Below are 25971 nucleotides of genomic sequence, written 5' to 3'. Positions count from 1 at the left end.
ATTTACCAGCTGACTGGCCCAACAGACTGGGGAGAGGCCTGTCAGATAAACCAACCATGCAGGCGAGGCTGGTGGTGACTTCCTGACTCCCCTGAGTAGCTCTTTCAACATTCACTCAGAGGAATGTACTGGACGCAGGAGTTGTCAATGAAGATAGATGATGCGCTGTCCTCCCCATGGTCTCATTACTCTGCTTCCAGAAGAGTTCACAGGTCAGAAACACAACTTGATGGCCCTTACTCTTATCCTGGAGTCACTTCTTACTGGTACAGCTCACTCATCTTAGTCTAATGCCAGTTCTGAGATTTCTGATATTTGGAAGCACTGTAGGGATTTTCATAGATCTAAGCTGGAATTGTTTATAGCTATCTACAAATTCAATTGCATTTTATGCTTATGGTTTTACTTTTATATTATTTTAGTAAGATCTGGGTGTTCTAGTAGGAGTTTTGAATGGACACAAGATATTTTAGGATAGAGTAGGGAGTAGAGGGGTAAATTTCACAATGGGTAAATTTAGCAATTTCACAAAATATACAAAATAAAATCATATAGTCTTTTATAAATCTAATACAGTGATCACACATAGACATTGATATGATGTTACTATAGATGTGCTTTACTTAAAACCTTAATTGTTTTTTCATTTACAGTGTCATTTTTTAAAATGATTTATTTATTTATGCATGCAAGAACCGGGTTACAGGCCAGAGGTGTGGAGGTGAGAGGACTCACCAGAGACAGAGTGGGGAACTGAACAGGCAGAGTGACTGAAATACACTGCTGAGGGAAGCAGCAGGCAAGACAGGAGAGGACTACTGTGCCATGTGGTTTGGCTAGGGATCGAACTCATGCTGCAGTGGCTGTGGATAGCTTCATAGGTTGCATCTTAACCCCTTGCGCCACCAGGAAGGCCCCCTACAGTGTCATTTTTTTGATGCTGTTCTTTTGGTGCATGATTTCCCAAGTTTAATAATAGGCTGCTATGGTTCACTTCATTACCTTTTACATGAAATAGTTATTGGCAGCCCTTTCCCCCTAATCCATATTTGGTTAGTTTTGTTTTATTTATTAGTTGAGTATCGTATCCTGTAGGGTAATGTCTTACATTTCTGGTGTGTCTTCCATATCCAATGGATTGTCTGCTGGATCAGGGCGTGGTGATGATCATATTCTGAGCTTGTGCTAACTCCACATGGGTGGTCCAAAATTAAAGGAGGGGTTGGAGATTTGGGTGGGAGGTCACAGAGTGGAGAGAGTCACGTAGCATGTAGATGCACATCCAGAGAGAGCTGTGCACTATGAGATATACCGAGAGCACAGAGGCTCACAAGTATATACTCTCAGGCCTACAGACACAGGTCAGTACACAGAAGCAGATGGACATGCACATGAACACAAATTCAGAAAGAGAAGCACTACTAGGAAACAGAGACCGGTGTGGGGTGAGTGAAAGAGAATCAGAGAAATGGAGATTGAGAGAATGGTGGTGAGAAAGAGTGCACTGGAATCACATCCTACATAGTTGTCGAGGGACTGAGGGAACATGAGGGCTGGGAGAGAAATGCTGACCTGGTGTTCTACTTTGTAGTATTCAAGAAATGCTGACAGGCCAGAGGCTCTGCCACTCAGAATCTCACAATGATAGTGTGTTGGCAGCACTGAACCAGCAAAGAAGTGATGGCATCCTCTGCGACGTCACCCTGATTGCTGAGGAACAGAAATTCCATGCTCACAAGGCAGTGCTGGCAGCGTGCAGCGACTATTTCCGGGTAAGTAGATCATTTGCTTGTTTCTGTTAAGATATCAATAAACAGAGGATGTACTATCATACGACCAGCAGCCAATTAGATGATAGTTCTCATGCTGTAAATGTTGGGGGCAGGCTGTGTTCAGTCCTGGCTGAGATCCCGAGACCCATTGGGATCCTCGCAGACCTGGACGCCTGTACTTCCCTCCAATGGAGAGCAGGCTACTCCTTTGCATGCCAGCTGAGGGCTGTTTGACACTTTACTGCCTCAGGATAATGTGGTATTGTAGTGCTCCACAGTGGGGGTGCAGGCCAAAGGCAGGATATTTCTGGTTTCAGGATTAGAAGGACAATATGCCCTAAACTAGAATTATGTTTGTCTTCCTTGTGCTTTACCATACTGATATACCTGGAAACAGTATCTTGTCTCAGTAATTTCTGTATCTCTCGTAACATTTATAATGTCAGGCTTAGTAAGTGCTCAATAAATATTTATTAAGTGAATAAAGAAATGTTTTCTAATTGTCATAGAATTCCATGTGTTTCAATTCTTAATATCCTGATTATTAAATTATGCAAATTATTCATTGACTTTCTTCTTTCTAGTATGATCTGTTCAAGTTAATTAAATACTTTTTTATTAATTAGATTTTCATACTTTGCTATCTGGCAGATTATTTTGAACCTAAATGAAAGAAATTAATTTGAAAGTAATTGTCGTTCTGACTGAGGAGATGTGGGTCTGCCAGACTGAGGAGATGCTCAACTTTGATGTAAACTATTCTTTACATTGCTCTGCAAGTTAAATAGCAACTTTTCCTGCTTAAAATATGAACAACAAACAGTTGAGCACAGAGTACTATGACTTCCTGTGATTGTCAACAATTTAAAAGGAAGGGTAAAAACATATTCTTCAGCCAAGTAATAATTCTTTTTTGCAAAGAATAAAAATTAGTGATTGATTTCAATAGTGTGGGTTCAACATGGCATTAGTCAAATGCTATAGCTAAGTCAGACCAGGGCTTCTTTTATTAAAAGTGTAAAACTGTTGGAAGGAAGAGCTGAAAAGTCAGAACTGAATTTGAATACAGTGGCAGGAACTGTATCTCAGTGTTCCCAATTGTTTATCATGGTGCCTGGTAAATAGCAGTTGTTCTACCAGTTAATATTTATTGGGTTCTTCATTTTCTCCACTATCTATTCTTTGAAATAGGCAAGTCATCTAAGTTCTGGGAATGTTTTTTTCTCTTTAAAAGGTGATTGTAAAGCATAACTCTGAGAATAGGTTGATCTAGAGATTTAAATGAGATCAAGTGCATAATGCACTAAGCACTGTATTTGACTCACAGTAGACTTTGAATAAACACTAGCTGTTTCACTCTGTAGATTAACTGGTAATGCTCTGCCTGGATATTTGTGGGAAGAGAGGAGTTAATCTTTAGGCTCACCTGGTTGCAGAGTCACCTTTTGATGGGTCAGAATAACTTTTGGTCTCATTCTTACCTGTCTTTTTGTTTTCTGAATCTGACATCTCTTTCCCTCTTGCTTGGAACTTTCTGGTAGCCATCTAACTTTTTTCCTTCTCTGGCTTCCCCATGACAAACCATTGTGCAGATAACCACGTACTTAACTTTTGTTCCTCTGCTCAGGTTCCCTGGAGCTCCTTACTGAATGTCTACCAGATGCCCAGAGAATCCCTTCGTGCTGTGCCATTATTGTTCATCCTCAGCTTTGTTTTTCCATCTGTTATCTTTTCATTTGATGTTTCAGCCATTCTGTTTTCCAAACATACTTATTCCACCTTAAGACCGCTTCCCTTCTCATTCTAATGACTATTTCTGCCATCTGTAACCTCCCACTCACCTCTTAGTCTACTCCATACACAATCAACAAATGTGAAGTTCTTTGGAAGCATTATCTTATCTACCCTCTGCCGCTCTCTAAATTCTTTTTTTTTAAAGAATTTTTTTAAGATTTATTTATTTATACAAGATCTGGGGTACAGGCCAGATGTGCAAGAGGGTGAGAGGATTCACCAGAGACAGAGTGGGGAACAGAACAGGCAGACTGACGAAGTACACTGCTGAGGGGAGCAGTGGGTGAGACAGGAGAGGTCTGCCTCGCCATGTGGGCATCTCCGCGGCCAGTGGGATCAAACTGGCACTGCAGAGGCTGTGGACAACTTCACAGTGCTGCACTCAACTCCCTGTGCCACCAGGGAGGCCCAACACACTCTAAATTCTTATGGAAGATTCCCCTTTACTAAAACCTTTAAGGAATTAGAGAGCAATGAAAAGATAACCAAGCGAATGGGAGAAAATATTTGCAAAATGCCTACTAGGTATGTGGTTCATATCCAAAATATATAAGCAATTCACACAATTCAATAGCAAAACAAAAAATCAAAGCCAAATTGATTAAAAAATGGATAGAACAGATATTTTTCCAAAGATGTTATACAAACAGCCAACAGATACATGAAAAGATGTTCAACATCACAAATCATCAGGGAAATGAAAGTTAAAACTACAATGTGATACCCCCTCACTTCTATTGGGAATGGCATTTATCAAAACTAGAAAAGATAAGAAATGTTGGTGAGGATTCCCTGTTGGTAGAATATAAACTGATGTATTCATTTATGGAAAACAATATTGACTTTCTTCAAAATATTAAAATATCAATAGATCTATCATATGATCCAGCATTCCTGTTTCTGGATATATAAAGGAAATGAAATCAGAAATACAAAAGACATTTGTACAACTTTTCTTGCAGCATTATCAATGATAGCCAAAATGTGGATATCAATTGCTAAACGAATAACAAAAATCAGTATAATGTCATGTATCAATAATGCTTTGGTCAACAATGGATACATATATGATGGTGATCCCACTAGACTTATACCATGTAATCCAGGGGTGTGGTTAAACCATCTAGGTTTGTGTAATTACATTCTGAAGTATGCACAACCATAACCGCCTATTTTTGCATTTTCCAGAATGTATCCCTACTGTTAAGTGATGCATGACTATATATATAACGGAATACTATTCAGTCATTGCAAATAAGGAATTCCTGCTATTTGTAAAAACATGGGTGAAACTTGAGGGGATAAATTAAGGCAGAGAAAGACAAATACTCTACGACTCATTTTTATATGGAACCTAACAAATCTGAACTCATAGAAACAGTGTAGACAGGTAGTTCCCAGGATGGGGGTAGGGGAAATGGGGGGATGTTGGTCAGAGTGCCCAAACATCTAGTTATAAGATGAATAGGGTCTAGGAATCTAATGGCCACTGTAGTTAACAATACTATAGACTTGAAAGTTGTCTGAAGAGTTCCCACCCCACACACAGGTACCTGGGAGCTATTGAATATATTAACCAACCTTAGTGTGCCCACCATTTCACAATGTATAAGTATATCAAATCACCATCTTTATATCTTAAACTTACACAATATCAATTTTATCTCAATGAGACTGGAATTCTTTTATAACAGGAGTGAAAGATTATGTTCACGCCTTGCAGACCTTTTTAACCATAACTTCCCTGAGATGGACTGTGAGTAGCTGATGGACTGCTGAAACCCATCAATGTGTTGATGATCAAAATTGTAGAAGCAGATATTGTACTAGATGTAGCAGGAGAATTTAGGGGTCTTATGATCTAGAGTGTGTGCATGTTGGGTGGGAGGTGTCAAGTCAGGCTTCACCCCGCCTCCCCTTGGAAGCCTCTTTGACCATGGGGACATGTTAGTTACAGGGCCCAATGTGGGCAGGCCTGGGCTGTGGGCCATCCTCTAGTTTCTGGAGGCTGTTGTTGAACATTTGCTATCTCCAGCTTAAATTTCCATGAGCGCCTACACATTCTGGCCAAGGAAGCAGATGTCTTGACTGTCTCACATAGCTTTGCATATGTGATGATAAAGTGATTCAAATATGACATTTTGGAAAGTTAAATATTTGAGCATCATTTTCCGTTAGAGCCTGAGTGTGCTCTGCCTATGTAATTTTTAGATTTGAAAAAAGAAGATAAAGTCTATGATAAAAAGAAAAAAATCTGTGTATTTTATAACTTACATCCTCTTTAGTCACTGATTAAATGACACAAAAACTATTAAAGGAAGTATATAATATACTAGTTTCTAGATGCAAAATGATCATAATCTGGCAGGAGCTACAGACAGTTGGTCAAATGACTACAACATATTGTGACTGGTATTAGTGGTTTGGGGTTGTGTTTGGAAACTAGAGCCTTGTTTTTAACTCTCTTCCTCTCCTTGACATTTTCAGTTGATAACAACCATAGTAATAATAATAACTACCATTAATTGAGCATTTATTGTGCTATAGGTACTTATTTTAAATGCTTTATGTGTATCAACTCATCTAAAGAAACCTGTAAGACTGGCATTATTATTATCATCTCCATTTTAAAAATAAAGAAAAGGAACCACAAACTAAAATACTTCACAGCAGGGACATGAAGAGCAGTTAAGTAAGAGCTGATGGCTGTTGAGAAGAGTTTTTGTGTGAGGAACAGCTTGGAGGAGGCAGAGTGGAGTGGACATAGTAGTTCGAGTTGACAGGACTTCAAGGGATAGACTTAAGAATGAGTGAGGCAGTTGTCTGCCTTGAGGATGTGGGGTGGAGAGAACAAGGGGGTGCTCATGCTCACTCTGGCCTCAGATTATAGAGAGTTTTAGGAAAGGTAGCTGCAGGATTTTTGGAGGATGTTGTTCCATTGAAGGAGCAGGTAAGGAAGGCTGTGTGTGCAGATCTTGCGTAAGGTTTCCTAGGAAACAAGTTAATGTCTTCTTTGTTTTTCTGGTCAGTGCATCACCAGAGCACATGAGAGTAGCTGGCACCCCACAGACCGTGAATATTTATTCTCGTCCTTTGCATTCTGGTTGGAACAGTTTCTTGCTGTGTCATGTGGTTGGGGTCTCACCAATCTCCACTTCCAAATTTCCCCCCTAAGAATACCTATGAATATAGCATCTATTCAGCACATTAGTTTCTTAAGAACGTTTTCTGTACAGACTTAAAAGCAATAGCACTGATGACATTAAAACATATCAGTGAGATCATTGTTGAGTTATGCTATCTCCTCTTGGGTGATTTTATGGACTCTTCACTAACATTTAGGATACCCAGAAATCATATATAGAAACACGCTATCTCATTAAGGATAAATGGCAGATTAGCTCTTGTAATTATTTTATTCCAAACTCCAAACCTGCAGCCTCCTTATCCAAACCTGCAGCCTTATCAGTTCTGTGAGCCTCCAATATGTTTCCAGTAAATTATCTTTTTACTTAAAAATAAAATTAGTAACAAAAATAAATGAACTTTTTAAATCATCCAGTGCTCTATGAATATTAAAGGACTGTCTTTCCTTGAGTCACCCTGCCACAAGTTGCTTCTGGGCACATTCTGAGCAGTCCCTGGGCTTGAAGCTGTAATTAGCATTCACTGATGTGATGTGCAGGATCGTTCTCACACTGATTAGAACAGTCCTTAAAAAATTAAATTTTAGCTTGGAGTAACTTACAATTAATCTCCTTTCAAGAAAGAAAATGAATAAACATAATAGTAAAATAACTCCCAAATCCTTTAATACATATAGTAATTATTTTTGGTTTATCTTGTTGATGGTTACTAGAAGCATGTAAATATCTATTACTATCTTAAATGCAAGGCATTATTCTGCAGCTATTTAATTGGTTCATGAATCTCACTAAAATTAAATCCCATGATGGTCAGTATTTTCCATAATCAATTTCACATTGGCCTGTCCTGTGATTAATTACTTTGCTTGAACTGAACAAGCACTATTGAGTGTGTGGTTATGGGGTGTTTATGCTGAAACAGCAGTCACAAATTCTTGCATATTTGTACATTATTGTGTTCTTTCCTCCCTTAAAATGTATATATTTTTTATTGATCACAGAGGCACCAGAATATCATTTTTAACAGTGATTTTGAATTTTGTATTATATGGTAAACTCTGCATTATTTACCATCAATTGAATGTTTTAACTTTTAGTTTTGTGTAATCTGTTTAGAGAAGTCATTAAGAAAGCAACGTCTGTTAGCAATTAAAGAGTATGGCTGAAGAATGAGGTTTTATCACCTCTGAAGCTATTATGTAGAGCCTAAGAGAAAACAAACAAACTTAAGGCAGCTTCCAGTGGGCAGATTAACAAAGCTATGGGAAAATAATCCAAATGTATGTTGTTTTTTAGATGTATATCTCCTTTTTTATTTGAGTTTTGATAACAAAAGCATCAAAAATGATTTATTTACAGGTTGTAATTATCTATTTTTGCTGTATTTGATTGAATTTTGAAACTGTTGATCAACTACTGACAATAGGAAAACAGTAAAAATCCAAATAATAATGCCATTAATACCTGCTGCATTTTACTCTATGCAACTATGAAATCATTTTCCTCTAATATTTAATTTTGAATGTTCTTATACATTTCCATTTTAATTTTCTTAGATTTTATTTAATACTTAATTTTTCTTTTATTTAATATTGTCATTATAGTAGCTATTGCTACTTCATGAATGAATGGACTTTATTCATTTTTAATATGGTAGGAACAAATGAACTCCATGGCTGATAGTAGTTACCTATGAGCACGACATTAATTACTTTCTTAATTCAGTAGATATTTACTGAGCATCTACTCTATGCAGAAAAATTTATGCTGGATGTTGCAAGGAATATAAAGATATTACCACTGTAATTTTTGCACAGTGGGGTAGGTTGATACCTTGGGAACACATGAGATTGTACATCAGGAGAGAACAGAGAGAGCAGAAAAAATGTCTATGGTCAGAACCACCTAAAAGATGACTTTGCTAGGGTGGCAGAAAAACAATGAGATTAAGAAGACAAAAAAAAAAAAGAAGAGTTAGTGTATGAAGATAACCAGTGCATACATTTTAATCAGAAAGGAGCCGGAAAATAAAAGGGTTGTATGAGATTCACATATTCTGTAGATTGAAGAAGATACAGAATATACACACACACATGCACACGAATACACACACAATAAAATATTATTCATCCATGAGAAAGAAGTCAATCCTACCACACACACACACACACACACACACACACACACCCCACATCTTTATTTTTTATTCATCTGTGGAAGAACACAAGTTATATCTACATTTTGGCTACTGTAAATAATGCTACAATCTAGATTTCATTTCCTGTGGATATATACCCAGAAGCAGTATTGCTGAATCATAATTTTTAATTTTTTGAGGAACCGCTCTACTGTTTTCCATAGTAGCTATGCCATTTTGTATTCCCATCAGTAGTGCACATGGGCTCTGTTTGTCTACATCCTTTCCAACATTTGCTGGTATTATATATCAAGAAGCAACTGCCATTTGCTTATAGTTGCAGAATAGCCAGAGCAGCATATCATAAAATAGCCCAAGGTAGAGCTTTCATGTTGTTACATGAAAGTCTTGTTTTTTTCTTCCTGCTTGCTTCAGTAACTGTAGTGGTAAGTACATCTCTCAGTTTGTGTGCTCTATTTGACTTGTGCATTTTTTTTCTTATTTGTTCTCTGGCTATCTCTTTGTTTCTTTATGTAGCCATTTTTCTTTTTGACTCTAACATCATTTGTTCTATTCTTCATTTGTCTTTTGTCTTTTTTTTTTTTTGCTGAACTTCCCCTTAGAAGTCTTTCACTAAGCAGTAAATATATATTTGGACTTTATATTGTGTAGACTTTGGTGCACATGTTGATAATTTATAAATTGGACAAATGGGACATTTTAAATTTTTCTCAGTCAAACCCCCATAATATTAAATGAGACTTTGATAATTTTGGCTTGTGGATAGTAATTTTAGACAGGAAAAATGTCATTGTTACCTTTATTCTGAGACTCTTTTAACATAGATGAAACAAGTCTTCACAGTAAATTCCCATAAAAATATTTTGTTTAATTTTTTCATATTGGTACTTTTAATATAATTAATTTCCATATTATAAATATTCATTGGGGTTGGGCAATAGTTAATTTAAGTTAAAAGAAACATATCCTTGCTAAATCATTATGGTTTATTATATTTATATAAGAGAGATGTATATAAATTTTAGTATGTATATATGAAAAAAGTGTAAAACATTAGCCCTGATGACTTTTTGAGACAGTGATGCATAGACATATGATTAATGATAAATCATATTTAATGTTGATGTATCATGCTAAAACTGTTGAGATTAAATTTAATCTTTTTTAAGATTCAAAAACCATTTGGCTATTTCCCTGTCCGAGGGAAATATCCAATAGATATTTTCACTTATTTTTCTATGGAAAAAGGAAATAAACCTTCTAGAGTTGGGATTCTAGATAAATAGGAACTGACTTTTATGAAGAAATGTGTATTGTAAGCTTTCTATCAAAAGGATTTAAAATTAAATCAGAGAATGATGAAACATATGCCAAAATAAACTGAAAGTTCTTATAGGTATAATTGTGAAGAAGTAAGTAAAATTATAAGTCCTATATTTCAGAGGATAAAACAACAGAGAAATCAGTGGCAAATGATGTTTATTTACTTAGGTGTTTTTATATCAATGTACGGAATTATAAGACAAGAAGAAAATTATTAAAAATTTTATTTATAATTATAAATATGACTACATGGGCATTATTAAAGTTTAAAGGAAGAGATTCAATTGACTCATTTGACAAATTGATTAAATGCCTACTATGAGCCAGGTAATATGCATTTTGCCAGTAAGTCCATGCAGCAGTTCTTTGTGACAGGGTTCTTTATTTTTGCTCTAAAAAGTGAATCAAGGTGGTAATGTAGCCTGGCAAGTTCACATAACTAATAAGGGATACAACCGAGCTGCAAATCTTTATTTATTGGACTTCAAAGCCCATGCTTTCAATTTCAGACTCACCTGCCTCATACTTTGCTGAATGACTCGGTATCAGAGCAAAGGTTGGAATTGCTTCTTCATTTTAAAGTGAATATGACTAGAATTTGGGGTGCAAACTAGAATTTCATTTTACAGATATTAATCTCCAAAAGAATCCTGGGTGTTTCCTGATGGGTTTTCCAATGAAGTGTGCTGGGATTTTGGAGATTAGCAGGCAAAGGCAAGCTGGTTATGTCTAAAACTAAAACTTAAGCTCAGAGATCGATAGCAAAGCTAATTCCAAATGAAGGTTTTTAGAACCCAGAAACCTTCTTATCCAAGGTTTAGGCAAACAAAGGGAATGTCCTTATCGTTGGGTTAGTAACTGGTCTGTTCTACTTATGGACAAAGGTTTTCTGATAGCATTCCTTTCTGGAGAGGGGCTTATGGAACAAGAAATGACACAGAACAGGAGGCAGGGACTCATGTAAGAATTACGTGGGCAAGAGCATGGAACATAGAGAAATGAATTGTGCCATACAAATGGGCCAGGTTTTTCTCATGTTGAAGTAGTGGTAGACTAAGTAGATGATTTTGGAAGGTGTTGATGTAAGATAAGGCAGAGATGGCTGGTTAGGCCCCAAAGATGTATTATGCTCCCCTTCCAATGCTGTTGCTTGGAGATTTCTGTTCAACAAGGGACTTCATTTCTCAGTAGCCCTTGATGTAAGTGGGAGTCACATACTGTCTTTGTCAGGACAATATGAATGGAAGGTATGAGTTATATGCATGACAAACTGGTTATGTGCGAATGTATGTGCTCCACAGTCTCTCCCCATCTACAACATCTACAAACCACATGGAAAAGACCCAGAGAAAAGCAGAGTCCCAGGAAGAAAGGGCTCTTGAGATTAAGTGGATGAGGCTCAAGTAGAAATACACGTACTGGGTTGTGTCATGAGAGAGTGAAGCCACTAGGAGTTTGGGTTTTAATCTGTTGTAAAACTATTCAAATTATAAATCATATTACCTTAATAGAGAATCATCATCAGATTCAATACATGAATGAAACTTTGACTGTGGAAAATGGTTATTGATATAACTGGAGATTTTGCAGTTATTATATAATGTTGAGTAAAGAAATTTTTTTTTATTGCTACATATGTCCAAAGGAAAAGCAAGAGGGAAAAGTCATGAAAAACAATAACACAAAATAATATTGCAGAAATTAGACCAAATATTTTAGTAATCACAGTATACATAAACTATTAAAGTCATCCATTGAAAGACACAAATTCAGACTGATTAAAAGTATAAATCTGTGCACATTTTGCTTATAAAAAGAATAACAAAAATTATATTAATCAGACACTAACAAAGTATGTGTAATGGTATTAATATGACACAAATTAGAACTCAAGATGAATAGAATTAGAACAAAAAGTCTTTTTCCTCAATTTAAAACTCCAGAAATACTAGAATCTAGTTCAGAAGAGGGACCTTTTTTTTTTAACCTCACGTATTTGTAACTTAAAAAAAAAAAAAAAACTACAAGCAAATATAGTTCTAAGGAACTGTTGAAAATGAAAAATTACCTATAGTTGAAAATGTGCTCAATTTCTCACCTAAGTAATAATCAACTGTTGTCTATAAGTAGAAGTCGGCATTACACAAATTGTATCTGATGATTAGTCATTTAGTTAATGTCTACCAAGAAGAGGCCTAATGAAATAGCTTTTAAATTTAGCCAGAAAAAAAAAATAGCACCATTAATGATGGCCTTGACATTCAGCAAAGCCAAATTAAGCAGTCAATCTGACATTTTATAGACAGCCTGCTATAGAGCCTCACGTCCGGTAATGTTCGATAAGCATTAATTGCCTGGCTGACAATGAACAGCCACACATCTGCCTGTTACAACAGCCACACATAGTGGAATAACTAGAAGGCTGTGAGCACCAAACGTTGTGAGGACCAAAAGGTGTGTGGGTTTTGTATTTTTAAAGTAAATTACTTCATAATTTCCTTTTAAAACTGAACACATTCATTAGAAATAGCATTCCCTTTGACAATTCAAAGTGAAGTACCAGTTAATGGTGGTAGTGGTCAAATGTTACTTCCTTTTTAAATAGAAAGCTGAGAGTCTCTAAAAGAATCATTGTCACATTCCCTTTTAAAATTACTTGCATCAATGCCAGAGAAATCATTAACATTTCAGAGTTGGATGACTATTATTTTTATTATTGTGCTGATAGTGCACTGTGTTCATTATAGTGAATGGAGAATGGTGAACTCTGGTCTGCATTTTATTTCTTCATTTAAACTGATTCATTTCTATTGAGTATACATGCTATGAAGCTAGAAAAATATTTATAATGTAATAATAGCTTACTTTGTATCATTTACTCCATGCAGTCACTGTGCTAAGCTATTTGTATTTGTTTCAAGTATGTGTTGAAAGATTATTTCCTTTTACTGCCATATCTTTTATGCTTTTCAAATTATAATTTTCACACTGTTTTATTTAAATCACAGTTTCACTTATGCTTATTTAATTGCAGCAATACAATCAACCTTAACTTCATCTGAAAGAAGATGAGCCCATGTTTGAAGGGCAATAAAGCTGATGAAAATCTTAAACTTTCAGAAATTGAGTATTGAGCAAAGACAGATGTTTTATAAAAGAGGGGCAAGGCAGCTGATGAATTGGTTGAAGGAATTACTGGGATCTATAGATATGCTCCAATTCCATTTGTCAATTTTATTTAAAAAATGATTCAAAATGACTTGTCCACATTGTGGGATGATCCAGCTGCTTGTTTGAATCAATTGCTTTTAATTAGCCCATCTTATGTTGATTAGACTTGGGGTTTCCATGCTTAGATTCCTAAAAGATTGAATTAATAATGTTCTTATTTAGAGAGATGTGACTCTAACATGATCAGAGGAATTTTTCACATCAAATCATTTATATCACTTGGCAATCACAATATGTGTATTTGAGGCTCTGATCCTGTTGCAATTCATAGAAATCAGTCAATCTCATATGAGATTGAAATATAGGGAATGATACAAATATTCCCAGGTAGGCAATAAATATTCATCTTTTTGAGGTTAACTGTGGTTAAAGGAGAGGAAAGGATGTCTAAGTCTAAACACAATCTGATGTTTGCTTTTGTTTTTTTCTTTGAATTGAAGGTCCCACTAGTTTCCTATTGTCCTTTAGAGGGAGACAACAGAGTAGACTGAAGAGTAGTGGTGAAGTGTATGGGTCCAAGTCCCCACTCTCCCACTTACCAACTTTATCATCCTGGACCAGTTGTTTAACTTCTTTGGGACTCACTTTCCTCATGTTTTAAATAAGGTAATAGTAGTACTTATTTCAAAGAATTGTGAAGAGAAAAAATTTAATTCAGCCTACTGAATTAAATTCTGACAGCAAGTTCTGGCACCTGATAAAGACTGGGTAGATATTATTAAACAATGGATGTAGGGGGGAAAAAGCTATTTTTCCTATTAGTGAATAAAGCTCATTTTACCTAAAAGAAAATGAAGATCAAAATGGATGAAATCTATCTGTATATTTTATAGAATTATAAATATTAAACACAATGCTTATATTTTATAAAAATTTTAATTGATAAATTATATATCTATGTATACATTGTCATAGATTTAAAAGATATTCTTTGCTTTTGAAAGGTATTCTTAAACTCTTTTTCTCACATTTTATAAGACGTGGTGATGTAGTCTGCATGGACAAAGCATCAAATGTGTTTGCTGAAGGAGTGAACTTGAACATATGGGATGACCTGAACACTTCATATTCATTGAACTGGCCTGTTCTGTTTTAGACAGGGAAGGTTCCAGTGAAGTGGTTGCTTAGCAACTAATGGAATTAGATGAAACAGTATGTTAGCCAGGGCTCTTGGCCTCATCTGTGTGTGCGCCTAATAATGGGAGAGTGGCCCCCGTGTGGCCCCCATCTGACTCACAGATGTCAAACTAGTGGTGAATAAAATGAAAGACCAAGGAAAGATTCCACATCTGGATTATGTGCCTATGTTTATGAGTCTTAAACATTTTGTTTTATGTTAGCATATTGAATAAAAATATTAAGAGAGGATATTAAAAGTAAAAGAAGATAAGAAAGGATATAAAATGTAAAAGAAGAACTGTTGAAATTGGGAGTTAAAAGTTTTCAGAATGATTTGGGTTTTAAAAGAGTATACTGGGTTTTAAATTAGTAGAATAATAAGTGATAAAGAGATTCCATGCCAATATCTTCTAAAAATTTCTCTATAGAAAAGTGGTAATGGGTTTTATGTGATGGTGCCATGAATTCTAGGACAGAAACAACTATTTTATTGCATGTATATACACGTGGGCAAAGCTGGCCCACTGCTCCCTTTCATACCCATGAAAAACATCGTGATGTAATCAAGTCATGTTAGTGATCAGAATCACATTCACCTGTACCTGAATATGGCCTGACAGCTTCAGCAGAACTTCAAAAACCACTGTCAATATCAGATTGGGCAGAAATTGCATTGTCATTATTTATGCCAAATTGAAACTACTACTGTTTGAATTCCATAGCAGCGATTTGTGTCATTAGGAGCTGTGAGGTGACCACGTGAAATTCCTTTTCAGAGAAGTCTAATAAGAAGGAGATAAGCCACATAAAGTCAATTAGAGTAATTGAGAAAAGGGAGGTGGTGCTGTAGATTTGCTGAAGGCCTCTACCACTTCCACCATCCAAAAACATAGGATAATTTACTCAGTTGAAGACAATATTCTTGAAATTATAGGTCTTTCTTTCTTTCCTAAGTAGTAACCACCCCAGTCTGGGGATCAGTCCCCTTAGCGATTTGGACTTAGCACTTCTGCCTGGACTGCAGGATTTCTAGCATTGGCTTCAAGCATTAACATGATATGACTCAGAGAATTCGGATTAGGAGCTCTTTCCAAAGCATATTTAAGAGCTACTACCACATAAGGTTAAACAGAAAAAGGAATGAACTTACTGAGGGTGTGTGATGACCAAAGAAAGCTGTCAGGAAGGGCGTTATGATTCCATACTTTGCATTTTCAAGCCTCATTACTACAAAGACTCAGAAATGCAAGGAAAGCTGTAAGCGGTGGAGGATTGACCACAGCCTGGCCTCTCAATTGTGGTTCACGTGGAGCCCCTGTTAAAATGCAACTTGCCATTTAGTAGAGGGGGGGAAGAGATTCCTTACTTCTACCAAAGTCTCCATGATCAGTGCTTAGCTATGACACCTTCATTAGTAAGGGGCCAGTGATCTCTAAAGTACCTTTTGATTTTAAAAATCTCTTTATAGAAGAGAAGCTGGAGTTTTTGACCTGAGACTTGGACATATCCTGTGCATCTTTGACAAGAGCCTCTCCTGTGCCCTAGACCCAGAATGCCTCACTCTGCATCCTTGGTTACTCTACCTCTTCTTTTTTCTTTTCAGGTTTCTACCTTTTCTGGTAACCCTGACCTCTAAAAATGTCCTTTCCTCATAACTATGAATTCCCTTGATTCATGCAGACTCTGTATGACATCTGCTCAGTCAAATCATTCATGCAAGCACCAAACTTTTTTTTTTTTTGAGGTTATTTGACATTCTTTTTTTTTTTTTATAAATTTTATTGTTATATTCCCCATACAATTGCAGCCCCCCCATTCTGACCCCAATCCCTCCCCTCCCGCCCCCGCCCCCCTAAAAGTGTCTCTGGTTCATAGTTTTTTGTTGATTTTGATTTTCACTTTCTTATAGTTATTCATTTTCCTGGTCCCTTATTTAAGTTTTCTAGATTCCTGCTATGAGTGAGACCATCCGGTATTTTTCTTTTTCTTTTTGGCTTATTTCGCTGAGCATGATCCCTTCCAGCGCCATCCATGTTGCTGCAAATTGCATGTGTTTATCTTTTTTGAATGCTGAGTAATATTCCATGGTATATATGTACCACATCTTCTTGATCCAGTCATCTATTTTTGGGCATTTGGGTTGTTTCCAAAGCTTAGCTATTGTAAACAGTGCTGCTATAAACATAGGGGTGCAGGTGTTCTTTGGAATTGATGTTTCTGTGTCCTTTGGGTAAATACCTAGGAGTGGAATTGCTGGATCATATGGAAGCTCTATGTTTAGTAGGTCCAGAAATCTCCACACAGCTTTCCACAGTGGTTGGACCAGTTTGCACTCCCACCAACAGTGCAGAAGAGTTCCTTTTTCTCCACACCCTCGCCAACATTTGTTGTTGCTAGTTTTTTTAATATGTGCCATTCTCACTGGTGTAAGATGGTATCTCATGGTAGTTTTGATTTGCATTTCCCTGATGACAAGTGATGTTGAACATTTTTTTATATGCCTGTTGGCCATTTGCATTTCCTCTTCAGAGAAGTTTCTTTTTAGCTCTTCTGCCCATTTTTTGACTGGATTATTTTCTTTGTTGTTGTTGAGTCTCATCAGCTCTTTGCAGATTTTTGTGATCAGTCCTTTATCATTAGTGTTGGGTGCAAAAATGTTCTCCCAGTTGGTGGGGTTTCTCTTTGTTTTTGTTATTGTCTCTTTTGCTGTGCAAAAGCTCTTTAATTTGATGTAGTCCCAGCTGTTTATCTTTGCCTTTACTATCACTGCTTTGGGTGATGTGTCTGTGAAGATGTCTTTGATGTGCAAATCACGTAGTGTTTCGCCTATATTTCCTTCTATATATTTTATGGTTTCAGGTCTTATGTCTAGTTCTTTAATCCATTTTGAGTTGATTTTTGTGTATGGTGTGAGGTAGTGGTCAAGGTTCATTCTTTTGCATGTAGCGACCCAGTTTTCCCAGCACCCTTTATTGAACAAACTTTCTTTGCTCCAATGCATATTCTTTGCTCCTTTGTCAAAGATTAGTTGACCATAAATCTGTGGGTTTATTTCTGGATTTTCTATTCGATTCCATTGGTCTGTATGTCTGTTCTTGTTCCAATACCATGCAGTTTTGATGATTATGGCTTTGTAGTATAGTTTGAAGACTGGGAGTGTGATGCCTCCATTCCCTTCTTTTTTTTTCAGGAGAGCTTTGGCTATTCGGGGTTTTTTGTGATTCCATATGAATTTCATCAATAATTGTTCTATTTCTTTGAAGAGTGACATTGAAATTTTGATTGGAATAGCATTGAATCCATATATTGCTTTTGGAAGGATGGCCATTTTAATAATATTTATTCTTCCAATCCATGAGCAGGGGATGTCTCTCCATTTCTTTGTGTCTTCTTCTATTTCTTTTAACAGTGTTTTATAGTTTTCTTTGTATAGGTCCTTTACCTCTTTTGTTAGATTTATTCCCAAATATTTGATTTTTTTTGTTTCAATAACAAAAGGGATGGTTTTTTTGATTTCTTCTTCTTCAGATTTATTGTTTGTGTATAGGAAGGCTACTGACTTTTGCGTGTTGATTTTGTATCCTGCCACTTTACTGAACTGATTGATGAGTTGAATTAGCTTTTCTGTGGAGTTTTTGGGGTTCTCTATGTATAATATCATATCGTCTGCAAATAGTGATAGTTTGACTTCTTCTTTTCCTATTTGGATTCCTTGGATGTCTTTCTCTTGTCTTATTGCCCTGGCTAGGACTTCCAGTATTATATTGAAAAGCAGTGGTGAGAGTGGACATCCTTGTCTTGTTCCAGATCTTAATGGAATTGCTTTCAGCTTTTCACCATTGAGAATGATACTGGCTGTTGGCTTGTCATAGATGGCCTTTATGATGTTGAGGTATGTTCCTTGTATCCCAAGAATTTCAAGGGCTTTTATCATGAATGGGTGTTGCACTTTGTCAAAAGCTTTCTCAGCATCTATTGATATTATCATATGGTTTTTATATTTCTTTTTGTTGATGTGTTGGATAACGTTGATTGATTTTCGGATGTTAAACCATCCTTGTGTCCCTGGAATGAATCCTACTTGGTCGTGGTGAATTATCTTATGGATACATTGTTGGATTCTGATAGCTAAAATTTTATTGAGGATTTTTGCATCAGTGTTCATTAAGGAGATTGGCCTGTAGTTTTCCTTTTTTGTGTTGTCCTTGTTCGGTTTTGGTATTAGTGTAATGTTGGCTTCATAAAACGTGTTTGGTATTGTCCCTTCCTTCTCAATTTTTTGGAAGAGTTTGTGAAGGATAGGCACTAATTCGTCTCTGAATGTTTGGTAGAATTCATTTGTAAATCCATCAGGTCCTGGGCTTTTGTTTTTGGGGAGGTTTTTGATTACCATTTCAATTTCGCTGCTTGTAATTGGTCTGTTTAGGTGTTCTATTTCTTCTTTATCTAGCTTTGGGTGATTGTAGAGTTGTAGGAATTTGTCCATCTCCTCTAGATTGTTAAACTTGTTTCCATATAACTGTTCATAGTAGTTACTGATTATTCTTTTGATTTCTGCTGTGTCCGTTGTGATTTCTCCTCTTTCAATGATGATCCTGTTTATTAGCACCAAACTTTGTTTTGAGACAACTGTCAAATGTAGGAAATCCAGGTTCTGTCTCGGTCATTGTGTCCTTAGAGAATTTTGAAGGTGGGCTTGTGCCATATGAAGGTAGAACAGAAGGTGTCTGCACAGACACAATCCTTCATTCAATAATGGCTGTCAAATATGTTCAATTCAGAAGAGTAAAGGTGTCACTTGTAAATATCTGACACATAAAGGTGTCATTTCTAAATTGGTGACACATAAAGAAGTGGGCTTCTTTACATGGGGGTAGTAAAGTATTGAAATTTCTTACTGAAGTGATATAGTGATAGACCAGAAAGAATGTGCAGAAGCCAAGGGATCTGAGAGGGTAACCCCAGGCTAAAGCCAGATTTTCAGGTGCCATTTTCCATAGTGTATAACAAGTGAGTAAGTAAATATCATAAATGCCATGATTTAAACTCTATACCACTTCAAAGTCATCTGGAATAGCTGAAGCAAGGGTATGGGCTTCACTTTTTCCTTCAAGAACATCACTAGCCAAGAAATTAATAACCAGCTTTCTGAGGAATGCAAGAAAATGATTAAAAAGAAGAAAATCAAAACAGAGTTAGTACTAGAAAAAATCAAAAGGAACTGGCAGGTTAAGACGTTTTAAAATATCGCTAAAAAGATAAAGAAGAGTTTTTAAAACATGGGTAAATACCACCCATGAGTAGGTAACTAACTTCATGGTGGGCAACAGTTTCTGACCTTTACATTTACTATTTTAGCAAAGGAAAAACAACCTGATTTGTGTCCCTTTTCTATTTCATTCCCTTCTCTCCTGGAAGACCTAAGTAATTGAAATAGAGCTACATCCAGGAGGAAGAGAATTCTAAAGAGAAATAGAATAAAATATAATGAACCTGAACTCATGATCACTGTGTAGTTAATTTAAGAAGTAACTTCCAAGAGCAAAACTATGAAATACAGCAAGATGTTTTGAATGAACAAGCTACACATTTGAAGATGTTGGGAAAACCAGTATGTTGTGCAGTTGGTAACATGTAAGACTACATTTTCTGCACATGTAAAGGTGGGGGGAAATCAGCACTTGAGAGATTTTAATTTTTGTTGTCTAATTATATTTGTGGTAATATGATGTTACCACTTTAGTTTGTCCTCTTATTTTATTTTCTATCAGTATTAACATACCGTTAGGGGGAGAATTAAAACAGCTGAAAATATATCAAAAATACATGGGGGAAAAAACCACCTACCACACATCCCTACTTTATCAGATCCTTAAGCTGCACAAATGGATTGGGTTACTTTTGCATCTGTGAGATAAAGAAGGTAAATATTCCAGCTCAACTCTGGTCAGGGCCCTTCTCTCTTTAATGTCAGGGAAATGAGCTATTGTGGTTAATTGAATAATTTCATTAACTGAGATTTACTGCCCATTCTCTATATGAGGTATAACCAAAATGCAATAAAGGATATTCACCATTAACACTAAATTGAGCAAAGTATAATCTCTGCTGATTCAGAAATTAGCTCAAGCTCTGTATGCCTCATCACCATTATAAACATCAGTAATGACATAACACTAGGTGCATAAAAGATATGGAAAATTGGGTTAGATCTGCAATCATTGCAAAATGCTCTTTTTTTAATTTTTTTTTAAACTTTTTTTTTTTAATAGAGGCATGTTTTATTTATTTATTTGTTTGTTTTTGTTTTTTTATACATGCACTGGGTACAGTCAGAAGCGCGGGAGGGTGAGAGAATTCACCAGAGCCAGAGAGGGGAGCAGAGCTGGCAGAAGGACCGAAGTACACTGCTGAGGGGAGCAGCGGGCGGCAGGAGAGGTCTGCACGCCATGTGGGACCCTCCTCCGGTGTCCGGGGAGCAGCCGGGGATCGAACCGGCGCCGCAGAGGCCGCGGGCAGCTTCGCAACCCAGCGCTCAACCGCTGCGCCACCGGGGAGGCCCGCAAAATGCTCTTTTAAATAACTTATTTAACTTTCATAAAAGATAAGGGTTGCTTGTGGCTCAAATAATCCAGCTATTTAATCTGTAAAATCATTTAGATTATTGATAAAATTAGAATTCACAGAGCATCATCCACATATCCATTACTCCAAACCTTTGCATAGTTCGCTGGGTATAAGGATCATTTTCATCAACTTTGGGTGCCATTCTACTTATTTTTGAAGATGTCAGAGAATTTCTAATGGTCAGTATGATGACATAATGTACCAGCATAAAATTGGCTGTAGCTCATTGTGTGCCTGCAGGACAATGAACATGGCCCAAGGAAACCTAATTCATGTGTTGTGATTACAGACTCAATTTGTGTCATTTCCTTGAGAAATACAGAAGGAATGACAAACCATAAATCCACAACCTGTAGCAGGCACTTAAAGTGGATTGTATTCTGACTAACTGGGCTTTCAGTTGGAAGGATTTATGGTGGAGGCAACGCATTATCAGCCAAGAGTGAAATGTGATGGATGTAAATCTCAACCTGGCCAGGGCTCTCCCAAAGACTACATTACGAACTAAGCATTTAAAAAAAAAAAAAACTTATCCCGCACTTGGGCAGAATATTGTGCCTAGCTTTGAACTCATTTGTATTTATAGTTTATGGTAGTCACTCTTTAACTTTAGCTAGTGCTTTTTATTACCAGGGTCTAAAACACCTTATATCCAGAAAAGCCTTTTTTATGTTGAATGAATTATTTTTGTTTATGATGATATATTTAGAACAATAGGACTATTATCCACAGATAGATTTTTGAAGAATGTGTCTGTCTATTCATTTGTCCATTCATCCATTTATTCATTCATTCACCTGTACTCATTGCATGCATGCAGTGCAAGGGTCTAAGGACCCCACAGTGAGTGAGCAAGCCATGGTGCTTGTTTTCATGAAACTTCCAGTTTACTTTTCATGCTAAAAGAGCATCCTTGATCTTGTCATTTATTTTGCTCCATAAAGCAAAATATATGCCTTTCCAATTGAAAACCATTTATAAAACCTCCAAAGGAGGTTGTGTTCTTTGCTATGGCCTCTATAAGGTCTTCAGACATTGTTTGTAAGGTTGGGAAGCCTAGGCAACTGGTGTTTCACTAGTCAAATGGCCAGGTTCTTCCTTACTTCGGTGGTATACAGTGAGGCTTTTCCTAGTTGAGGTGCCTTGTAAATTTAACCCAAGACATTGACCTTGATCTAATAATTTCCTTTTTAAAAAATATTTTACTTAACTAATGTATTCAATTTAAAAAAAATATGGTATGTTCAATTTGTAGCACTGTTTCCAAGACTATAGCAGTTTCTTGAATAAGACATTTCTTTCATTTGTCATTGCATTACAGGAGAAATTAATACTCCTGACAACATTGAGCAAAAGGATGTTATTTGAGGACCTGCTTTATTATACATGCTTTATTTTGCATAAAGTCATAGTTTTCAAAAACCTATAAATGACGTGAAGTGAGGACTACAATAGATGGTACTATACGAATGGAAGTTACATGTTTATAGAAATGGTAATGATGACTTTTATGATGGGGTCAGTCCTTAAAGTAGGGTATAAAATTAGTGGTGAAAGTAAAGTGTTGCTATCAGATATTGGAATTTTGAGTAGAATTGTAACTCCAAAAAAATATTTGAAAGGAATAAATTTAGGCAGAAGTTGGGTGGAGGAGGCTGTTTCTTAGCTATCATTTCAGTTGGGATCAAAGGAAGACATGGGGAAGTAGAACAATCAGCTTGACTTAGAATGTAATAGTATCTATTAAACATCTACTATGGGCCAGGTATTATGCTTGACATTGAACATAATTGTTTCTATACCTCAAGACAACCCTGTCAATATAGTGTTATTTCCATTTTACAAATAAGGGGCATGAGGCTTAGAGAAATTAACAAATTAGCCAAAAGTTATATGTTCAAGAAAAATTGCAAGATTGAATTAGATATGTATGTTTTCCTACATAATCCTGAATCTTAAAAATAAAACAACATTTTTAAAAGGCATTTGTAAGAAAAACACAGGTAATAAAATACATGTTCATTGTTAACATCTAGATCATAGTTATGTCTGTCTCTTCTCCTGGAGTCATAGCGTGTAATGTATCTACCGTAACAAATTTGTTGATCTTTTATTGTTTATACAAAATTGTACACACAAGTATGTATGTTGCTTAAGGGATTGTGTTCCCTCTCAACTCTACCAAGGCCAGGATCCTATAGTTGAGGATCCTTCCTTGTCTTATGTTAACATTGCCCTGTTGGCTTTGGAAAGACCTCTAGGAAAGCAGATTCAAAAAACTCTCTTGGCAACTTGTTCTGTTACTTAACCTTTGATCTCAGGGATGTTTTGTTTCATTAATCCAGATAGCCTGAGTCATTTCTGTCCTGCTCTGCCTCCAGGGTTGGTAGAGAGCAGCTGTCACCATATCAGGTGCAATCGCAGCTTGGAAGATCTCAAAAAAGAAATTAGTGTGGGGAATATTAAAATTGGAGCACCCACATAATTAAAAAAAGATAATAAAAGCAACTGAAATTTCTTTAATTCTTTTTTAAGTGGTTATAAAAAATCTAGAAACAAGTTCAGAATTATAGAAATTGAAAGATTTTTTTTATTGTGACCTGTGGTTTTTAATTTTGGAATTTCAAGTCTTCTACATGTGTATAAACAGAATCCATTTAACTTTAGAGTCAATTTCCTGTTAGCATGTTTTTTTTTTTTAATCTATAGCACACTTAATTCCTCTCCACAACCACTCAAAAAATAAGAGTGGTACTTCTAACATATAGATTCTTTTAACTGCTACCTCTAAGATATTAGTACATAAGAAATTCATATATTTCACTTTATTTATTTTATTTCATTATTGTTGCAGAATATAAATTTTACTAATTGTTTATCATGTCAGGCACTGTACTGGATACTTTATTCGTGCAGCAATATAATCTTCAAAGCAGTTCGTGAAATGGGTACAATATTTAGCCTCATTTTTCAGATAAGAAAACAGTCGAGAAGAGGTTACTTATTGTGCAAAGTCACTTGCCAGTGTTGAAATCCAGAATTGTTTGGTTCTAAGTTTTGTCTTAATCACTCCACCAAACCAATGTGACGTAAGATTGAATGTTCTTAACATACCACATAGTACTTTAACTGCCTGATCAGGAATCAGTGAAAATCCAGATCAAATCACTCACTAACCAAGTTGCCAAATTGACCATATTGACTCATTTGCCTTTAACAGCTTCTACTGGAGTGTTCATTTTGGAGGGTAAATTTTCAAAAGCTAAAAGTTTCTGCATGTTTGCTATTTAATATAATTGCATGTATCACATGTTTAATACTCCCAATGTCTTCAGAATATTTTGAGTGTTTTTTTTAATTTTCTCAGATTGTAAGCATTTAACATATTCATTAGGAAGTTCCTCAGATGACAAGGGAGTGATAATTTTTGTATTTCTAACAGTTAAAATTTTAACTCTAAATTTAGTTATTAAAGAGAATCCTACAAAATTAAAAAAAATCTCTAAAGAAATGAGATGGAAATAAGGATCTCTAGAAACGATAATGGACCATCAGTTAATTCCATTACTTCTATACATCTTAATTTGAAATATATGGAATTGTGAGAATCAAAAATTAGTTTGTTGGGGTCTCCCTGGTGGCACAAGGGCTTAAGCGTCAGCACCATGAAGCTATCCACAGCTACTGCAGCACGAGTTTGATCCCGTCAGGGAGGTGACAACAATGGCACAGCAGATCTCTTGACTCCCCCACTGCTCCTCTCAGCAGTGTATTTCAGTAGATATGCCTGTTCTGCTCCCCACTCTGTCACTGGTGAATCCTCTCACCCCCCATACCTCTGGCCTGCACCCCAGCTCTTGTATGCATAAATAAATCAATCTTAAAAAAATAGTTTGTTAAAATTTTAAAAACTGCCAAAAGATGTAAATTTTTTTTTGTTTAAATCTTTTTTTTTTAAGATTTATTTATTTATTTATACAAGCACTGGGTACAGTCAGAAGCGTGGGAGGGTGAGAGAATTCACCAGAGTCAGAGAGAAGAGCAGAGCAGGCAGACTGACGAAGTATACTGCTAAGGGGAGCAGCGGGCGGCAGAGAGGTCTGTTGTGCCATGTGGGACCCTCACCCGGTGGCCAGGGATCTAACTGGCGCTGCAGAGGCTGTGGGCATCTTCACAATCCAGCGCTCAACCGCTGAGCCACCGGTGAGGCCCAAAAGATGTAAGTCTTTTATCAGAATATTCAAGTTCCCTTAAACTCCTCTTTCTCTGCCACCAATTGCAAATTTAAAGGAATTCCTGAAACTATTCTCATGTTCTATAATTCATTAGAAACATTAACAGAATTCACTGAATTCATTTTTACTAATGGATGTGGCATATTACAGGGAAATTCATAATTAGGACAAACCAAAGATGAGACACAAAAATGTAGAAAGGGACCAAATACTGAATTTCTGGTTATCCCATTAGGGGTCCTAGGCAGTGTTATTCCTCTTGCTATGTGACAGTGTGCATAGAGGACTACCAACCAGGGAAGCTAGTCTTAGTCTTTAATGTCCTAAGTTTTTACTGGGGTTCATTCACAGCCTGTCTGTGTGTCTGACCTTTTATTTCAAGCATCTACTGAAAGTCAGGTTAATATTTTAATGTCTAGTTACTTTGGAGGTCAGAACTAATACAGTGTGGCCAAATCTCCCATCATAAATCATGTAATTAGAATGTCACTTGTCAAAACTCCAAGGCAAACAAAGACACTCCTATCAGGTAGCATATTCTAAGTCAAGGGTAGAGGCCCAGGAAT

The 25971-nt window shown here is 36.3% G+C and overlaps 1 protein-coding gene across 7 annotated transcripts in view; it reads left to right on the top strand.

Annotated features, from left to right (window-relative positions):
* KLHL32 (kelch like family member 32) overlaps positions 1–25971 on the top strand; it is a gene marked incomplete at both ends in the record, with an annotated part of 142699 nt that overhangs the window by 7734 nt on the left and 108994 nt on the right. For all 7 annotated transcript variants that reach the window (XM_084229083.1, XM_084229082.1, XM_084229081.1 and 4 more), the window contains one exon: positions 1592–1772. In XM_084229083.1, the coding sequence (XP_084085209.1) occupies positions 1592–1772 (181 nt within the window). The remainder of the gene's footprint in view (positions 1–1591; positions 1773–25971) is intronic.

This window comes from Talpa europaea (genome assembly GCF_964194135.1).
Source record: "Talpa europaea genome assembly, chromosome: 2".
In the NCBI taxonomy this organism is placed as follows: domain Eukaryota; kingdom Metazoa; phylum Chordata; class Mammalia; order Eulipotyphla; family Talpidae; genus Talpa; species Talpa europaea.
The sequence above is the reverse complement of the archived record's forward strand: the minus strand, read 5'-3'. Positions and strand labels throughout refer to the sequence as shown.